This window comes from Acanthisitta chloris, unplaced genomic scaffold, assembly GCF_000695815.1.
Source record: "Acanthisitta chloris isolate BGI_N310 unplaced genomic scaffold, ASM69581v1 scaffold130, whole genome shotgun sequence".
In the NCBI taxonomy this organism is placed as follows: Eukaryota; Metazoa; Chordata; class Aves; order Passeriformes; family Acanthisittidae; genus Acanthisitta; species Acanthisitta chloris.
The window spans coordinates 1-12,649 of NW_008650801.1; the positions used below are offsets into that span (position 1 = coordinate 1).

The 12,649-nt window shown below is 46.2% G+C and overlaps 1 protein-coding gene across 1 annotated transcript; it reads right to left on the reverse strand.

The window, feature by feature from the left end:
* Positions 1-29: 29 nt before the first annotated feature.
* LOC103797791 (MOB kinase activator 1B) lies at positions 30-8,727 on the reverse strand. The gene is made up of 5 exons (XM_009070025.1): positions 8,541-8,727; positions 5,405-5,498; positions 2,538-2,671; positions 561-724; positions 30-321 (listed from the first exon to the last, which is right to left on the reverse strand). The coding sequence occupies exons 1-5, from the start codon at positions 8,725-8,727 to the stop codon at positions 244-246; spliced, it is 657 nt and encodes a 218-aa protein (XP_009068273.1). The 3' UTR covers positions 30-243.
* Positions 8,728-12,649: the final 3,922 nt, after the last annotated feature.

Consider the following 12,649-nt stretch of genomic DNA (forward strand, 5'->3'; position numbering starts at 1 on the left):
AATAATAAAAATAATAATAATAATAATTAAAAAACAAAAGCTATTTATACCACGTGTTACTAACAGAGAAGAAGATTTCCCCTAATAAAAGCACAGAAAGGAGATCTTGGCTGTCACTGGGAACAGCAAAGGGGGGTTGGTTTGTTTTGTTTTAAAAAAAAAACAACCAACAAATGAACCAAAAAAAACCAAATACCACACTCTTGCTTAAAGAAACAAGTGACTTGAAGAAATCCTCTTCCTTTATCTGTCCTTCGAGGTGAGTTTTTCAATCAGTTCTTGGAGCGGTGCAAGTTCTCTTCTATCAATGAGGTTGAATTCCTGCAAGGAGGATGAGGAAAAAGACACACAGAGAGTTTTGTACATGCAGCTGAGGACAGACACCTTACTGAGCCAGGATTTATTTGGCAATAGGCTCTCCAAGACCAGGCTTAGCCACTACAGCCTTTCCTGCTCATGCAAAGCCTGAAGCTCCTCCCCCCAGGAAACACAATACTGTTTTCCCCCCAGGGAAAGGGGCAAAGCATCATTGAAACAAACACTCTTTGCAGCTTCCTTACCTGAACAAAGAAGATAAAGTGCTTGAAAGAAGTGTTAAGGTGTGCCTCCTCCTGCAGCTGGATCACAGGATCAAAGTGCTGGTGATAGATGTGAGCATAAACTCTGAAGAGACGCTTCAAAATGGTCTTGGCCACTGACATGAAGTTCTTTGGGAATGGTACACCTGGACACAAGGAAACAGATGGTTTCTCTTCCAACACCCAGGCCCTGCCTGTGTATTTTGAAAGCCATGGTAACCCAACCCTCCCTCTTGCACAACAAGGGCTGTTGTTTCACTCTGCAATTCAGCCTGCAAATCACAGTGAGCTTAGGACCAGCTCCGCCAGGCACCTGTGAGCAGGGAACTGAAACCACTTCTGGGATCAGGCATGGAGGTTTACACTTCTCTTGGCTCAAGTGGAATCAGAAGCAGGCTCTCAGATTAGATGTTAGGAGAAATGTTTTCCCTGTTAGGGTGTTCGGGCACTGGAATATTGCCCAGGGAGGTGGTGGAGTCACCATCCCTGGAGATGTTTAAGAAGTGTCTGTATTTGGTGCTGGAGAAGATAGTTTAGGGTTTAGGTGTTACAGCAGTGACAGGTTAATAGTTGGACTTTATCATCTTAGAGGTCTCTTCCAACCTTGATGACTCTATGATTCTACAGGTCTCTTCTAACCTTGATGACTCTATGAGTCTCTTCCATGTGCTTCATGCCCAGCAAAAAGACTCCTGTGTCCATCCTGCTTACCCCCAACCCTTAGCCAGAGGCTACTGCTTCCTGAACTTCCTGCTTCCAGTACTCTGGGACATGCTCCTTTCAGTCATTCCCATGAAAACAACAGGCAGAATCACTTTCAGCAGCAGAGCTTTGTCACTGCACAGGTTTTATTGAAACCAGTTAGGAAGCAGCTGATTATTACTGCTACTGGGAGCAACAATCTCTAGAGCTGACACATCCCCAGGCTAAAAAAAGATATGTATCAACCATCCAGAGAGATGAAACCTGTCTAGCTTCTCCTCACCTACTAGTTTCCCCAGCCAGCGTAGCTCTTCTGCAGCCTTTCCAAGTGTGAAGTCCTGTCTGAAGGCCAGGGGCCCCAGCTGGATGCTGCAAGGCTCACCAGGACATCATCAAAGCTCTCAGACCTTAGCAGTAACATTTTTATACTCCTGCTTCAGCTTGCCCTGCTCACATGCACAACACATTTCCTCCCCTGGCTGCTGCAGAGTACAGGAAGTTCACATTTAGCTGAATTTAGCATAATTAGTATAAATATTTGGTATTTTCACATCAGTTTGTGGCCTTTGAGTCCCTCTCTGAAGGCAACTCTGTTTCTCTGAAGAAGCTTCATGAAAATGTCTCAAAAGCTACAGAAATGAGTCACAAAATAAAAGCAATTCAGAGATCACCCTTGTTATCACTTCTGAACTGGTGGTTGGTCATTAATTTCCTCCTCCTTTTCTGAGAGAAACCTCTTTAAAAATATCTTTGATCTTCACTTGGAAAGAACAAAAAAAAAATCATTAACTTAAGACCAAAGATGCAATTCAGATTCTTTGGAGTTAAGGCCCAGAAGTTCCTCACGGAGCCCAAACACCTTTTCTGTGTAAAAAAGCTGCCAGTTTGTACCAGCTACTGGTTCTAAGGGTTTGAGACCCTCTGTCTTACTCCTAAAGAAACAGCTCACTGTTCAAAGTGGAGAAGACCATCAGACTTGATGAGCACAGGCAGTGCTCATCAATTGAAAAGAAACAGCATTTCCTGCCTTCAAAACTGTGGTAGGTGTCTACTAGGAGCATTAATGTATGGATCAGAGTTCATGTTCTACCAGATGAGCTTTATCTGGAGAGATAAGTGTGTTTGTACAGGTAATGTAACCCTGTAGACCTGCCCTACACATCAGTCACTAAGGAGAACCTTTCATGCTCCAAGACTTGACTCTTCCTGTACAACTGTGACCCAAACACATTGCTCAGTTTGCCTTGTTTACTTTACCTATTTTAGAAGGGAATAGTGTTTCATCATCCAGCTGGTCCTGGACCCAAGTCATCAGGTAATCGATGTACTTTGGTGCTGAGCACTTGATTGGCTTCTTGATGTTGGTCCCATCTGCCCAGTGGTACTCATACCTGGGTTAGGGCAACAAGATGACATTTCTTAACACAAGTGAGTCATATCTGCTCTTCCTGCTCCACTCCCTGTGCTCCCACACCCTCTCACTGCCCTGCCTTGAAACTCAAGTCCAGCTCTTCACCCAACCTCCTCACTGCCATTCTGTTTCAGCTCAGCTCCCTACTGCAGTCTGGGATGGCCTTCCAAGACTTCATCCATGTTGCCGCACTCACCATCTGCAGCAGCTTCCAGCCAGACATATTAGACCTCCTGAAGTCATGGAATTTCTTTACCTTCAAAAGTATTTTGAATGGCTGAAGCCCAAACCAGTTTAGTTCTTGCCAGAGATCCCCAACTGCAACTCTTTGACAGACACAGGTGGGTTTGTGCCAAGGGATGCTGTCACAGAATTGGAAGCTTTTCAGCTAAGAGAAAGAGGCTTGGAGCAACCTGGGCTAGTGGAAGATGTCCCTGCTCATGGCAGAGGGTTGGAACATTTGGATTTCCAACTCCCTCCCAACCCAAACCAGTCTGGGATTCTAACTCTATGATTAAGAAACAAGTCCTCAGGAAATTCAGAATGGAACAGACATTCTGCCTGGCTTGGGGAATGCTATGACACCAGCCCAGACACAGGAGAAGGTGGATAATCTTGGGAACATAGAGCTTAAAATCCCAAACACATGTAACCTGTGGAGCCTGACAAGAGCAGCTCTCATGTGAGCCACAGGGCTTCTATTTTCAACACCATGGGTTTATGCAAAACTTCCCTGCATCTGATCAATCTGGCTTCTCGTTTTGTTTAACAAATCCAGTTCTGACAGAACACAACTGGGAGAGCACTGGCACCATAAACAGCCTGGCTGAGGGATCGTGAAGGTGCTGCTCCCAGCAGGGAAGAAAGGTCCCATTTTTGTAACAGCAACAGATCAGAGGCTCTGAAAGTGCTTTAAAATTGTGTCTCAGAACACAGACAGAAATCCCCGAATGGAACACACGTCTGGATTTGTGAAACATCAGGATTCCTCGGCACCCAGTATCACCCTAACAGCAAGACTGAAGTGGTACTCAAGTAGGACAAATAGCAACACTTAGCTGAGGTGCCAGGATCAGTCTGGAGCCAGAGTAAGACAACAAACTGAATTCCATGCTGAAAATCACACCCAAATACCATCCTGCCATAAGCCTCCCTCCCTCCCCACCCCTGGGCACCATGGGCTGATCCTGCATGTCCCAGAGGAAGGAATTCTCTTATCCTAAATACAAACTATTGGCCATCTACAGACAGAACAAATGATCACAGGACCAGCTCTGTTTATAAGCACCACACAACTACATGTACAAAGCCTAAACAAATGCCAACTGTGGCACTGACATGCTGCAACTGATGCAAGAACAGAAAGAACTGATAAGCAAAGCTCTTTTTTTGGGGTAGGAAATGGTCAGTCATTGCTGAAGTGACAAGACTGGGACATTATTATGAGGAATTGTGTTTTGGAACAAACTAAACCTGTAGTTTTTTTCACCCAATGGTCAGGCAATGAGATGTAGAGTAAGAGAGGGAGATCTGTCCTTATCTTTACATCACTCCCGAGCTCACTCAATGCCCTAACACCCTGATAAAACTAAGTCAGCAATCCTTCCACAAGGAAGGAAAGTGATCCCACAGCATACACAGCTTTACCTGTCGTCCTATGCTCTTCTCCCAAGATCACTCCCAAAACCGAACACTGGGACAGACAAACAGCCACATGGCCCCTAGATTTGCTTACAGGATGCCCTTTGGAGCAGGTAACGCTCCCTGGATTCCAAATAAACCACAAGAAAACTAGTCATGAACCTCACTGACCTGTCAGTTGCCAAGGGCCTTTTTTGCTCCACTTAAATGGGTTTTAAAGACAAAAAATGTGTAAACATCAGTGTTGTCATGGTGACAGGATTTGCAGGACACCTCTTCAGTGCAAGCAGGGCACACTCACTCACTCCAATACACTGGATATGAGCACAGGTCAGGGCTGCAGAGCTTGGGGAATGCTCTAGATATCCTAGAGACAACATTACCTCATGAAAATCTTGGCAGAACACATCATCTAGCCTCTGGCACCTGCCTTCTCCCTCTTGGATTATGACATACATTTCTGTCAATGGCTACAGGTGTCTTTGGGGAGAAAGAAACTGTTGTCTGGAAGCGGAGGAGAGAATTGCTTTTCTTCACTGTTTATGTAGGATTTCAAAGGAAGCAGTGCCTTCCCTCACCACTGAGAAATGCAGCTATTTTCCTCTTTGGAAGACACTAAGCAGCTGGAGAGCAGGAAGAACCACAAACACTGGATGTCTGCACAAACGGATAAGCAAGAACCCAAGAGGTGAAAAGCACAGGGTAAGGGATTCTTATCCAGACATCTAAGATGTCTACAACATCTCCCAGAAAGAGTTTGCTAAGCCCCAGTTAAACATAGACACTTCAAATGTTCTTATTCACATTTCAGAGAAAACAAAAGGGGGATAAAATAGTTTGGGTGATAGTTTTGGTTTTGGTTAAAGGGAAAAAATAAACCAACACCAAGCAAACAAAAAGCAGCCTAAAAACCCAACTTTCCATTCCCTACTCCCTTCACAAAGGTTCAAATCATTTTCTCCTTCCACAGGTAACAACTTCTCACCCAACTTTGGCACTCAACACAGCTTAAAAAGGAAAAATCACCTCCAAAACTGCACACTCTCAACAAGGTGGACACAAAGGCTCTTACTTGGGGCCAGCAGACATCACAGGGCAGCTCTCCTCCGTGCAGAAGTCCGTGATGGTCCCATACAGCATATTGATCTGGTTGAAGAAGTCGACAGCTGAAAGGCATCAGAACCATCCATTAACACTCTGCCACACAAGATTCCTACTTGGAAACTGTAAAACAGGGATCTTAGAGTATTTTTTGGGAAAAAACCCTTGATTGTTACTGCTTTTTTGAGCTCCAGTATGAAGGAGATGCAGAATGCAAGCGCCAACTTTCTGGAGGAGCCTCCAGCAAGAGCTATTTGCTTGTGCACTGCAGCAAAATCCTCGGCTGGAGGACGGAAAGGAAAGGAGAAAGCTGAGCTATTTCCTTCTCTGAAACTTTGGAGCATTTTATTAGGCTCTCAAATTCTACTGGAATAAAGATTTTCAGTGTTAACTTTCCAACTGGAGAGAGCAGTTGACAATTGATATCAGGTGACAGTGACTTCCCTCAGGTTTTGTATTCCAAGCAACCACCTTTTTCCAGGAACATTTAATAGAATCCCAGACCGGTTTGGGTTGGAGTGACCTCAAAGATTGTGTAGTTTCACCCCCTGCCATGGGCGGGGACTCCCTCCACTAGCCCAGGTTGCTCCAAGCCCCATCCAGCCTGGTCTGGAACACTCCCAGGGATGGGGCAGCCACAGCTGCTCTGGGCAACCTGTGCCAGTGCCTCAGCACCCTCACATGGAGGAATTCCTTCCCAACAGCCCATCTCACCCTACTCTTTCAGTTACATTATGGTCAAGCAGTCCACGCCTGGCAGGTGGGTACAGGAGCTATGACACAGGAGGCACCAAGTGACTCCTTGCCCTTAGACTATCAATCAATCACCACAAATCAGTATCTAGTCCACAGCATTTCCTCATTATAAACTGCCCTTGGAGTTTTGCTTTGGAGTGCTACTGCGGGTAGTTTCATTCCATGTCTGGGATAGTAGTTCTCTTAGACAAAACTGGGGTTTTTTTCATGGTCTCCAGCTGAATGACTGAAATAGAAGACCAAAACTTGGTGTGTCTAAATATTCCCATAGTTCCTACTGCTTTAAGCTGGTTCTTAATTCATCCCAACTCTTGGAAAGCAAAGCTCTTCCTCAATAACCAACAGCAGGTTCTGTTCTGAGGAGCTGTGGTCATTGCAGTTTATAAAATCCACTTGACCTCCAGAGACCTTCCAGAGGATAAACATCAACGATGACCCAAACATCAAGGCAGCAAGTTACAGCTACTGCTCAGCAGATGCAGGATAGGAGCTATAACTGTTTCTTGCAGCTTCCCAGGTACCAAAAAAGGGAAGCCAACAAAAACTGGTCTGGCTTGCACCTAGCACAGCTCATCTGCAGCAACAAAATCTGGTGTGGGTTTCGTTTTTCCTCTCCCTGCACAGCAGAAGCAGAAAACAGCAGAACAACACTGGGAAAGGTTGGTAAAAAGAAGCTCCAGAGGGTTCCTAAAGCTTGTTTGGGAGGGAGGAGGAGGCAGCTAACAGGGAAGGCAGCAAGAAGTGGTTGTATACAGCCCTTGCTTGTGAAGTGCACACAAGAACTGTTAATTAAGTTTCCATTCCCTGCTCCCAGCAGAAACCACAGCCCAGTGCTGGCTTCAAGGCAGGCATATTCAGAAAACCCACACAGGGTGCAGCACAAGGACTAATGATGGCAAATCCCACACTTGCAGCTCTCAAAATCCAGCTCATTCCCCAAGAGGTCAGGCAGGCTAAGAGCTGAGCAAGAAGGAGCACAGCAGAGCATGTCTGGTTTGTGCTCTCAGGGCTGTGAAGGCTCAAAGCAGTGTCGTGCAGTCACACAGGTTATTTCCTGGTGAGATCTCTCAGGAAGCAAAGGGCTCACAGCTACCACACTCTGGGACTCAGTGTGGTGGAGGGATGCTGTCAGGAAGGGAGTATATTTTCAGCTCACTGGTTGATTACATTGATTATAGCTAATTTAAGCAGTTTAATCATTTGGAAAGGGAAAAAACACCACTGCCATACAGGAAAGCAGAGACATGGAGTGAAGGAAGCATCAGAAGGAAAGGATCCACCAATACATGAAGCATCCTCAGCAATGCTTACTTGTAAAAGGGGAATGGCTTTTCCTCTAGGCAGTTTTGCAACACAGTGTGAATGAACTTGGCCATAGATGGTGTCAGCAATTCCACTATGCTATGGAAGCACTGGCAAGAGGAACAGCAGAGCACTGTGTGGCTAATTAACCACAGGAAGGTTGAAGCAGGATGACAGTTTCACTTCCCAAACGTGTCAAAGAGCAAGAAGAAACAGGCAGAACCACAGAAACAAGCATTCACCCTGAGCATGATTGCTACTGCAGTGCACAGTCAATCCTGTACCACCATGGGAGCACCAAGACAGAGACACAGAAGATCAGAAAACACCCAGACAGAGCACAGAGCTTGTGGGAGCCAAAACTGCACAGGCTATGGAGTGTGACAGGATGTGAGATAATCCAGGTTTTAAGAGCAGAGAGCAAACTCATGCAGCAGGGAGAGAAAGAAGGAGGGAACACAGTCAAACACCCAGAAAACACTAATTTGGGCATCACTGTTTGGCCTAAAAGCAGTGAGTTTGGACAAACAGCTTTGGAGGAAGATAAAATAATGACATCGGAGATTTAGCAGGGCAAAGACAACTTGGCAAGAAACAAAAGGAACTAACTTTAGGAAAATGGCAAACTCTATTAGAATCACAGAATCATTAAGGTTGGAAAAGACCTTCAAGACCATTGAATCCAACCTGTGACCAATCATCATCTTGTCAACTAGACCATGGCACTAAGTGCAGCATCCAGTGGTTTCTTGAACACTCCCAGGGCTGGTGACTCCACCACTGCCCTGGGCAGTCCATTCCAACGCTTGACAATCCTTTTCCTGAAGAAATTCCTCCTGATGCCCAACCTGAACCTCCCCTGTTTGCTCTCATCCTGTCACCTGTTCCCTGGGAGCAGAGCCCAATCTGGCCACAACCTCCTTCCAGAGGGTCAGAAGGTCCCTTCCTGATCCTCCTCTTCCCAGGTATAACAAGGGGCACAGAGTTATCCTCCCCCAGGTGTCAGCCCACATCCAACACCCCTTATGAACCAAAGGTCAGAAACTCACTGTTCACTGCAACCCATTCATTTAAGTCTTCCCCCTCTGGAAGCATCACAGCCATCCGGAGATTCCCACTCCCCAGCGTGGCCTCGGCATGTTTTAGCAGCTCATACTGGTGAGATCCCTCTGGAATGTTCTTCTTTGGTTTGAAGGTTTTGGAAGAGCGACTACCACTGTGGAAGAGAGAGGACATACTTAGAGAACCTTTGGAATGGGCAGGGGGGAAAAAAAAACAAGCAGACAAGACCCATGTAAGGATAAAATTAACATTAAATACTTTCCCCACTCACACATTTGCACATTAAAACAGAGAATTTAACACAAACTGGGATGGAAAAGTAACAGCTATTTTGCACTTTTTTTTTAAAGCATTTTCTTACCTAATCACTTCCTTACCTATAATTTACTTTGACAAACATGGACTGGCTTAGAAGAGAAGTTTAGACATTGGAATTTTCCATACTGGCACTGAGCCTGGATGGCACACGAACCCCTAATGTGTTAGAAACACGATGTTTAACACTAAGTATTTGCAGAGAAGAGTCAAATGAGCCAATATTTGTGAACGTTCTCCTGCGTGAACATGACACAGATGGTTCTTTCCCAAACACAGAGTGACAGGTGATGGAGAATGTGGCATTTGCCAAGGAAGTGACAAAACTGCCCACCAGTTCATTAAGTCTCAGCTTAGACCCAAACAAGAGGAATGGAAGGAGAAAACATAGTGAAAATGAAGACTAAATGAGTTACCCATGTTCTTCTGGGCAGGGAACACATCCTTGCAGGTGCATCTGTGGGTACTGAGCAGATCCCACAAGTCTGACTGGTTAGGGATTTACATGGCAGGTAAAAGTAGGGTTAGATTGGATATTAGGAAGAATTCTTCCCTGTGAGGTGCTGAGGCACTGGCACAGGTTGTCCAGAGCAGCTGTAGCTGCTCCATCCCTGGAAGTGCTCAAGGCCAGGTTGGATGGGGCTTGGAGCAACCTAACCTGGGCTAAGGTGTCCCTGCCCATGGCAGGTTGGACAAGCTGAGCTTTAAGGTCCCTTCCAAACCATTCTAGGATTCCCTGGTTCTATTCTATGGTCCCAGAGCTGCTCTCAAGCCTCTCCTTCCCTCCAAAGGGGCAGCAGCATCCTCCCTTTCCCACAGGCCTCCCCAGTACTCCTGGTACCTGCAGTCAGCTATTTAATGCAACTAAGAGCCACAGGGAGGGAAAGGCAACACACTGCTCCTGTCTACTCTGTTAAGGACACTTCTCACCTGCCCCCAGTCACCTGCATTCTACCCTCAGCAAGGATGCCACACATAAATCTGGAATAAAGGAACTGCCTCCCAGTAGGAGTGAGAAGCTTCTGTGGCTCACTGCCATCACCTTCCACCCCTCCAGCCACCTGCATTTGATGCCAGGCCAGGTTCATACCTTCAAACTGAAGGAAAAGCAACTGGAAAAAAACCCAACCCAAACAAAAAAAAACCCAAATCTTTTAACTAACTGCTTAAACAAACTTGTTTATTGTGAGAAACTCTGGGTAGGGATTCACACTGTGAGCTGGACAGGTAACAAACCAAGGCACTGCAGATCTGCTGATACCCAGCAGAGATCTGCCACGGTCAAGCAAGGAGAAAATGCACAACACACTGGAAGCAGCACTAGGTATCACTTAATCCCTGCTCTCCCCTTCCCAGAAACAGGGAGGTTCTTCCCACAAGCTGGTAAAAGCTCTAACAACACAATACACAACGATTTGGTCTCCTCAACTACTCCAAATAAGCCATTCCGTGTCTGTCTCCACCACCTTCCCAATCCCTGCTTCTCCACTCCAGCACAGCCATCCTTAGACAGCAGGAAACAGTCTCACACCAAGGCAGGCATCCAAAAGGAAAAGTCATCAGGATAAATGCAGGCTGTTAGCCCTTGTGTGCTATGGAAATCGCTGCAATTTTGGCAATAAATCACCAGAATTCCATGCATTTATGCAGTTCTCCATATGGGAGGTCAGTTAACTGCACAGTCACACACTCCTCAAGACAAAGCTCAGGGACTCCACAGCCTGATGCAGCTTCCCTAAACCAAAACCTTCACAGGACACGGTTATCCTTGGAAAACCTGGTTACAAACGTTGCTCACTTCAATCACCTTGTTAGCTCAGGAGCTCTCCTGTTATTCAAACAAATCAACAGCAATTCTTCTTCTCCTATTGTGCCAATCTGTTCCATGCGACAGATTTAGAAAGTCTTCTTGCCACTTGAGCTCTATTTCCTCAACTCCTTGAACTATCAGTGGATAAAAGCAACTTTAAGGAGTTCTGACTGGTGGCCAATCAGACATGAAATGACTGACATTTGGATCAATAAAATACCATTTTATTTCCACCTACATCCCATAATGAAATTAGATTTATCTGTGAGCCATTTCTCCCAAGGTTTCAAATGCTCCAAGCTAGTAGGCAGCACATGCCCTTCCCTGCTAAAGAGTCTCTGGGCTCTCCTTCAGTTCTGAAACACCAGACGAAATGCAGAAGTGAGAGGGGACAGGGAAACTACAGAGGATCCCATTTTCCTCAGGCATATAAAGGCCACACAATGGGGAACACATTGCATCACCCCCACTCTGTCACAACCAATTTCCAAGCAGAACCAACTTCTTGAAGAATCCCTGCAAATCCAAGCAGGTCTTCCTCCCTACACTCCCACATCCAACATGTCTAGCCAATTATGCCCTTCTATTTCTGCAGGGAAGTGCAGCTCCAGCAGTGCCAGCTGCAGCTGGGCCCAGGCTGGGTGAGAAGCGTGCGAGGCGCAGCGAGGAGCCCGAGCAGGCTGCGTGCGGAAGCCACCACAAGCCCTTCCCACCTCCAGCAGCCCACGCACTGCTCAGCCTCACAGAGACGTCAGCACTTGCTCCTAAGCAAGAGCAGCACATTTCCTCCAAAGCTGTAATTTTCCCCAGTCATCTATCTGCTGGCAGGGAGGGTTTTCCATGATGCAGATTCCTCAGGCTGTTCTGTCTCAGGCTGTTGAGCTGTTTCCAGACGGAAGGAAAAGTTTGAGGTGTGCTGCTTGCACCACACTGCCTCAACTGCTCACTCCAGCTCCAAACAGCACTGGCACAGCTTCTGCACCCAAAGCAGCCAAAAATCCAGCCTCAGCTCTTCACACACTTGCCAGTGACTGCAGGAAAGGAGCCACCAAAACCTTGGTGCTCCCAGGAGAAGCTAGCCTGGCTTAGACCTCCCCACTCCCAACCTTCTGCTCACAGAACCTTTCCATGCAGCCTTTTATCTGCCTCCATGAAGAACTGGGGAAACCTGAATTTAAAAACTTTTGGCTTCTTATGCATAGAAGTGAAGCCTTCACGGCTTGTTCCTAGCACAGAACTACCTCTCACCTGCTGTGCAGTGACACTGTTTTCAGGACACACCTGTCACCTAGATTTCTACCTGCTCCAGAATGCTGAGGCAAAGGGCATCATCTTCCCTTGCTCAGGGGGATGGTGAGGAACTAACTCCTGCAAGCACAGCTGTATCACTCAGTGTCTCCCCAAAGCACCTGGGAAATAAACCCTTCAAAATATCTGGAAGAGCTCGAGAGATGCTGAAAAAGCTGAACTCAAGACAGTGCACAGAACATGTACCTGGGGCATGGAAACTTTTCCCATTTCAACTCCTGTGTTTGCAACTTCAAAGGCCTTTGCAAGCATTAATTAATCTTCACAAAGTATCTTTGAAGTAGGGATCACTAGTGTAAGACATGGGGAAACTGAGGCAGCGACCACTGCCATGGGGTGAGTTTCTCAGAGAAGCCCTCAAGTTTTAGTTCTGCTCCTCCTGGTCTCCTTTCTCCTGCTGTGCCTCTTTTTAAACACAGAAACACTGCAAGACAAGACCCAAATTCCAGAAAAGCAAACATTTCCAGGCTTTAAACAATAACACAATTCAAATGATAACACCCTGCTAAGAATAGAAACTTTAGAGTAAGGTTGTGTTAGTTTCCAACAGCCAACACAGAAATGAAAAGAGAAGCTCAAGCTACTTTTTTGGGAAGGAAATCAGCAGCTGCAGCATTTAAACACCTTTTCCCTGTGACCACCATGGCAGCAGAAAAGGACAGC

Coding starts and splice junctions, on each gene's coding strand:
- LOC103797791 (XM_009070025.1), bottom strand. CDS start 8,727: ATGTCCTCTCTCTTCCACAGTGGTAGTCGCTCTTCCAAAACCTTCAAA. Junction 5,499..8,540: donor TGAATGGGTTGCAGTGAACA/GTGAGTTTCTGA, acceptor GATGCCTTTCAG/CTGTCGACTTCTTCAACCAG. Junction 725..2,537: donor ACTATTCCCTTCTAAAATAG/GTAAAGTAAACA, acceptor CCTTGTGTCCAG/GTGTACCATTCCCAAAGAAC.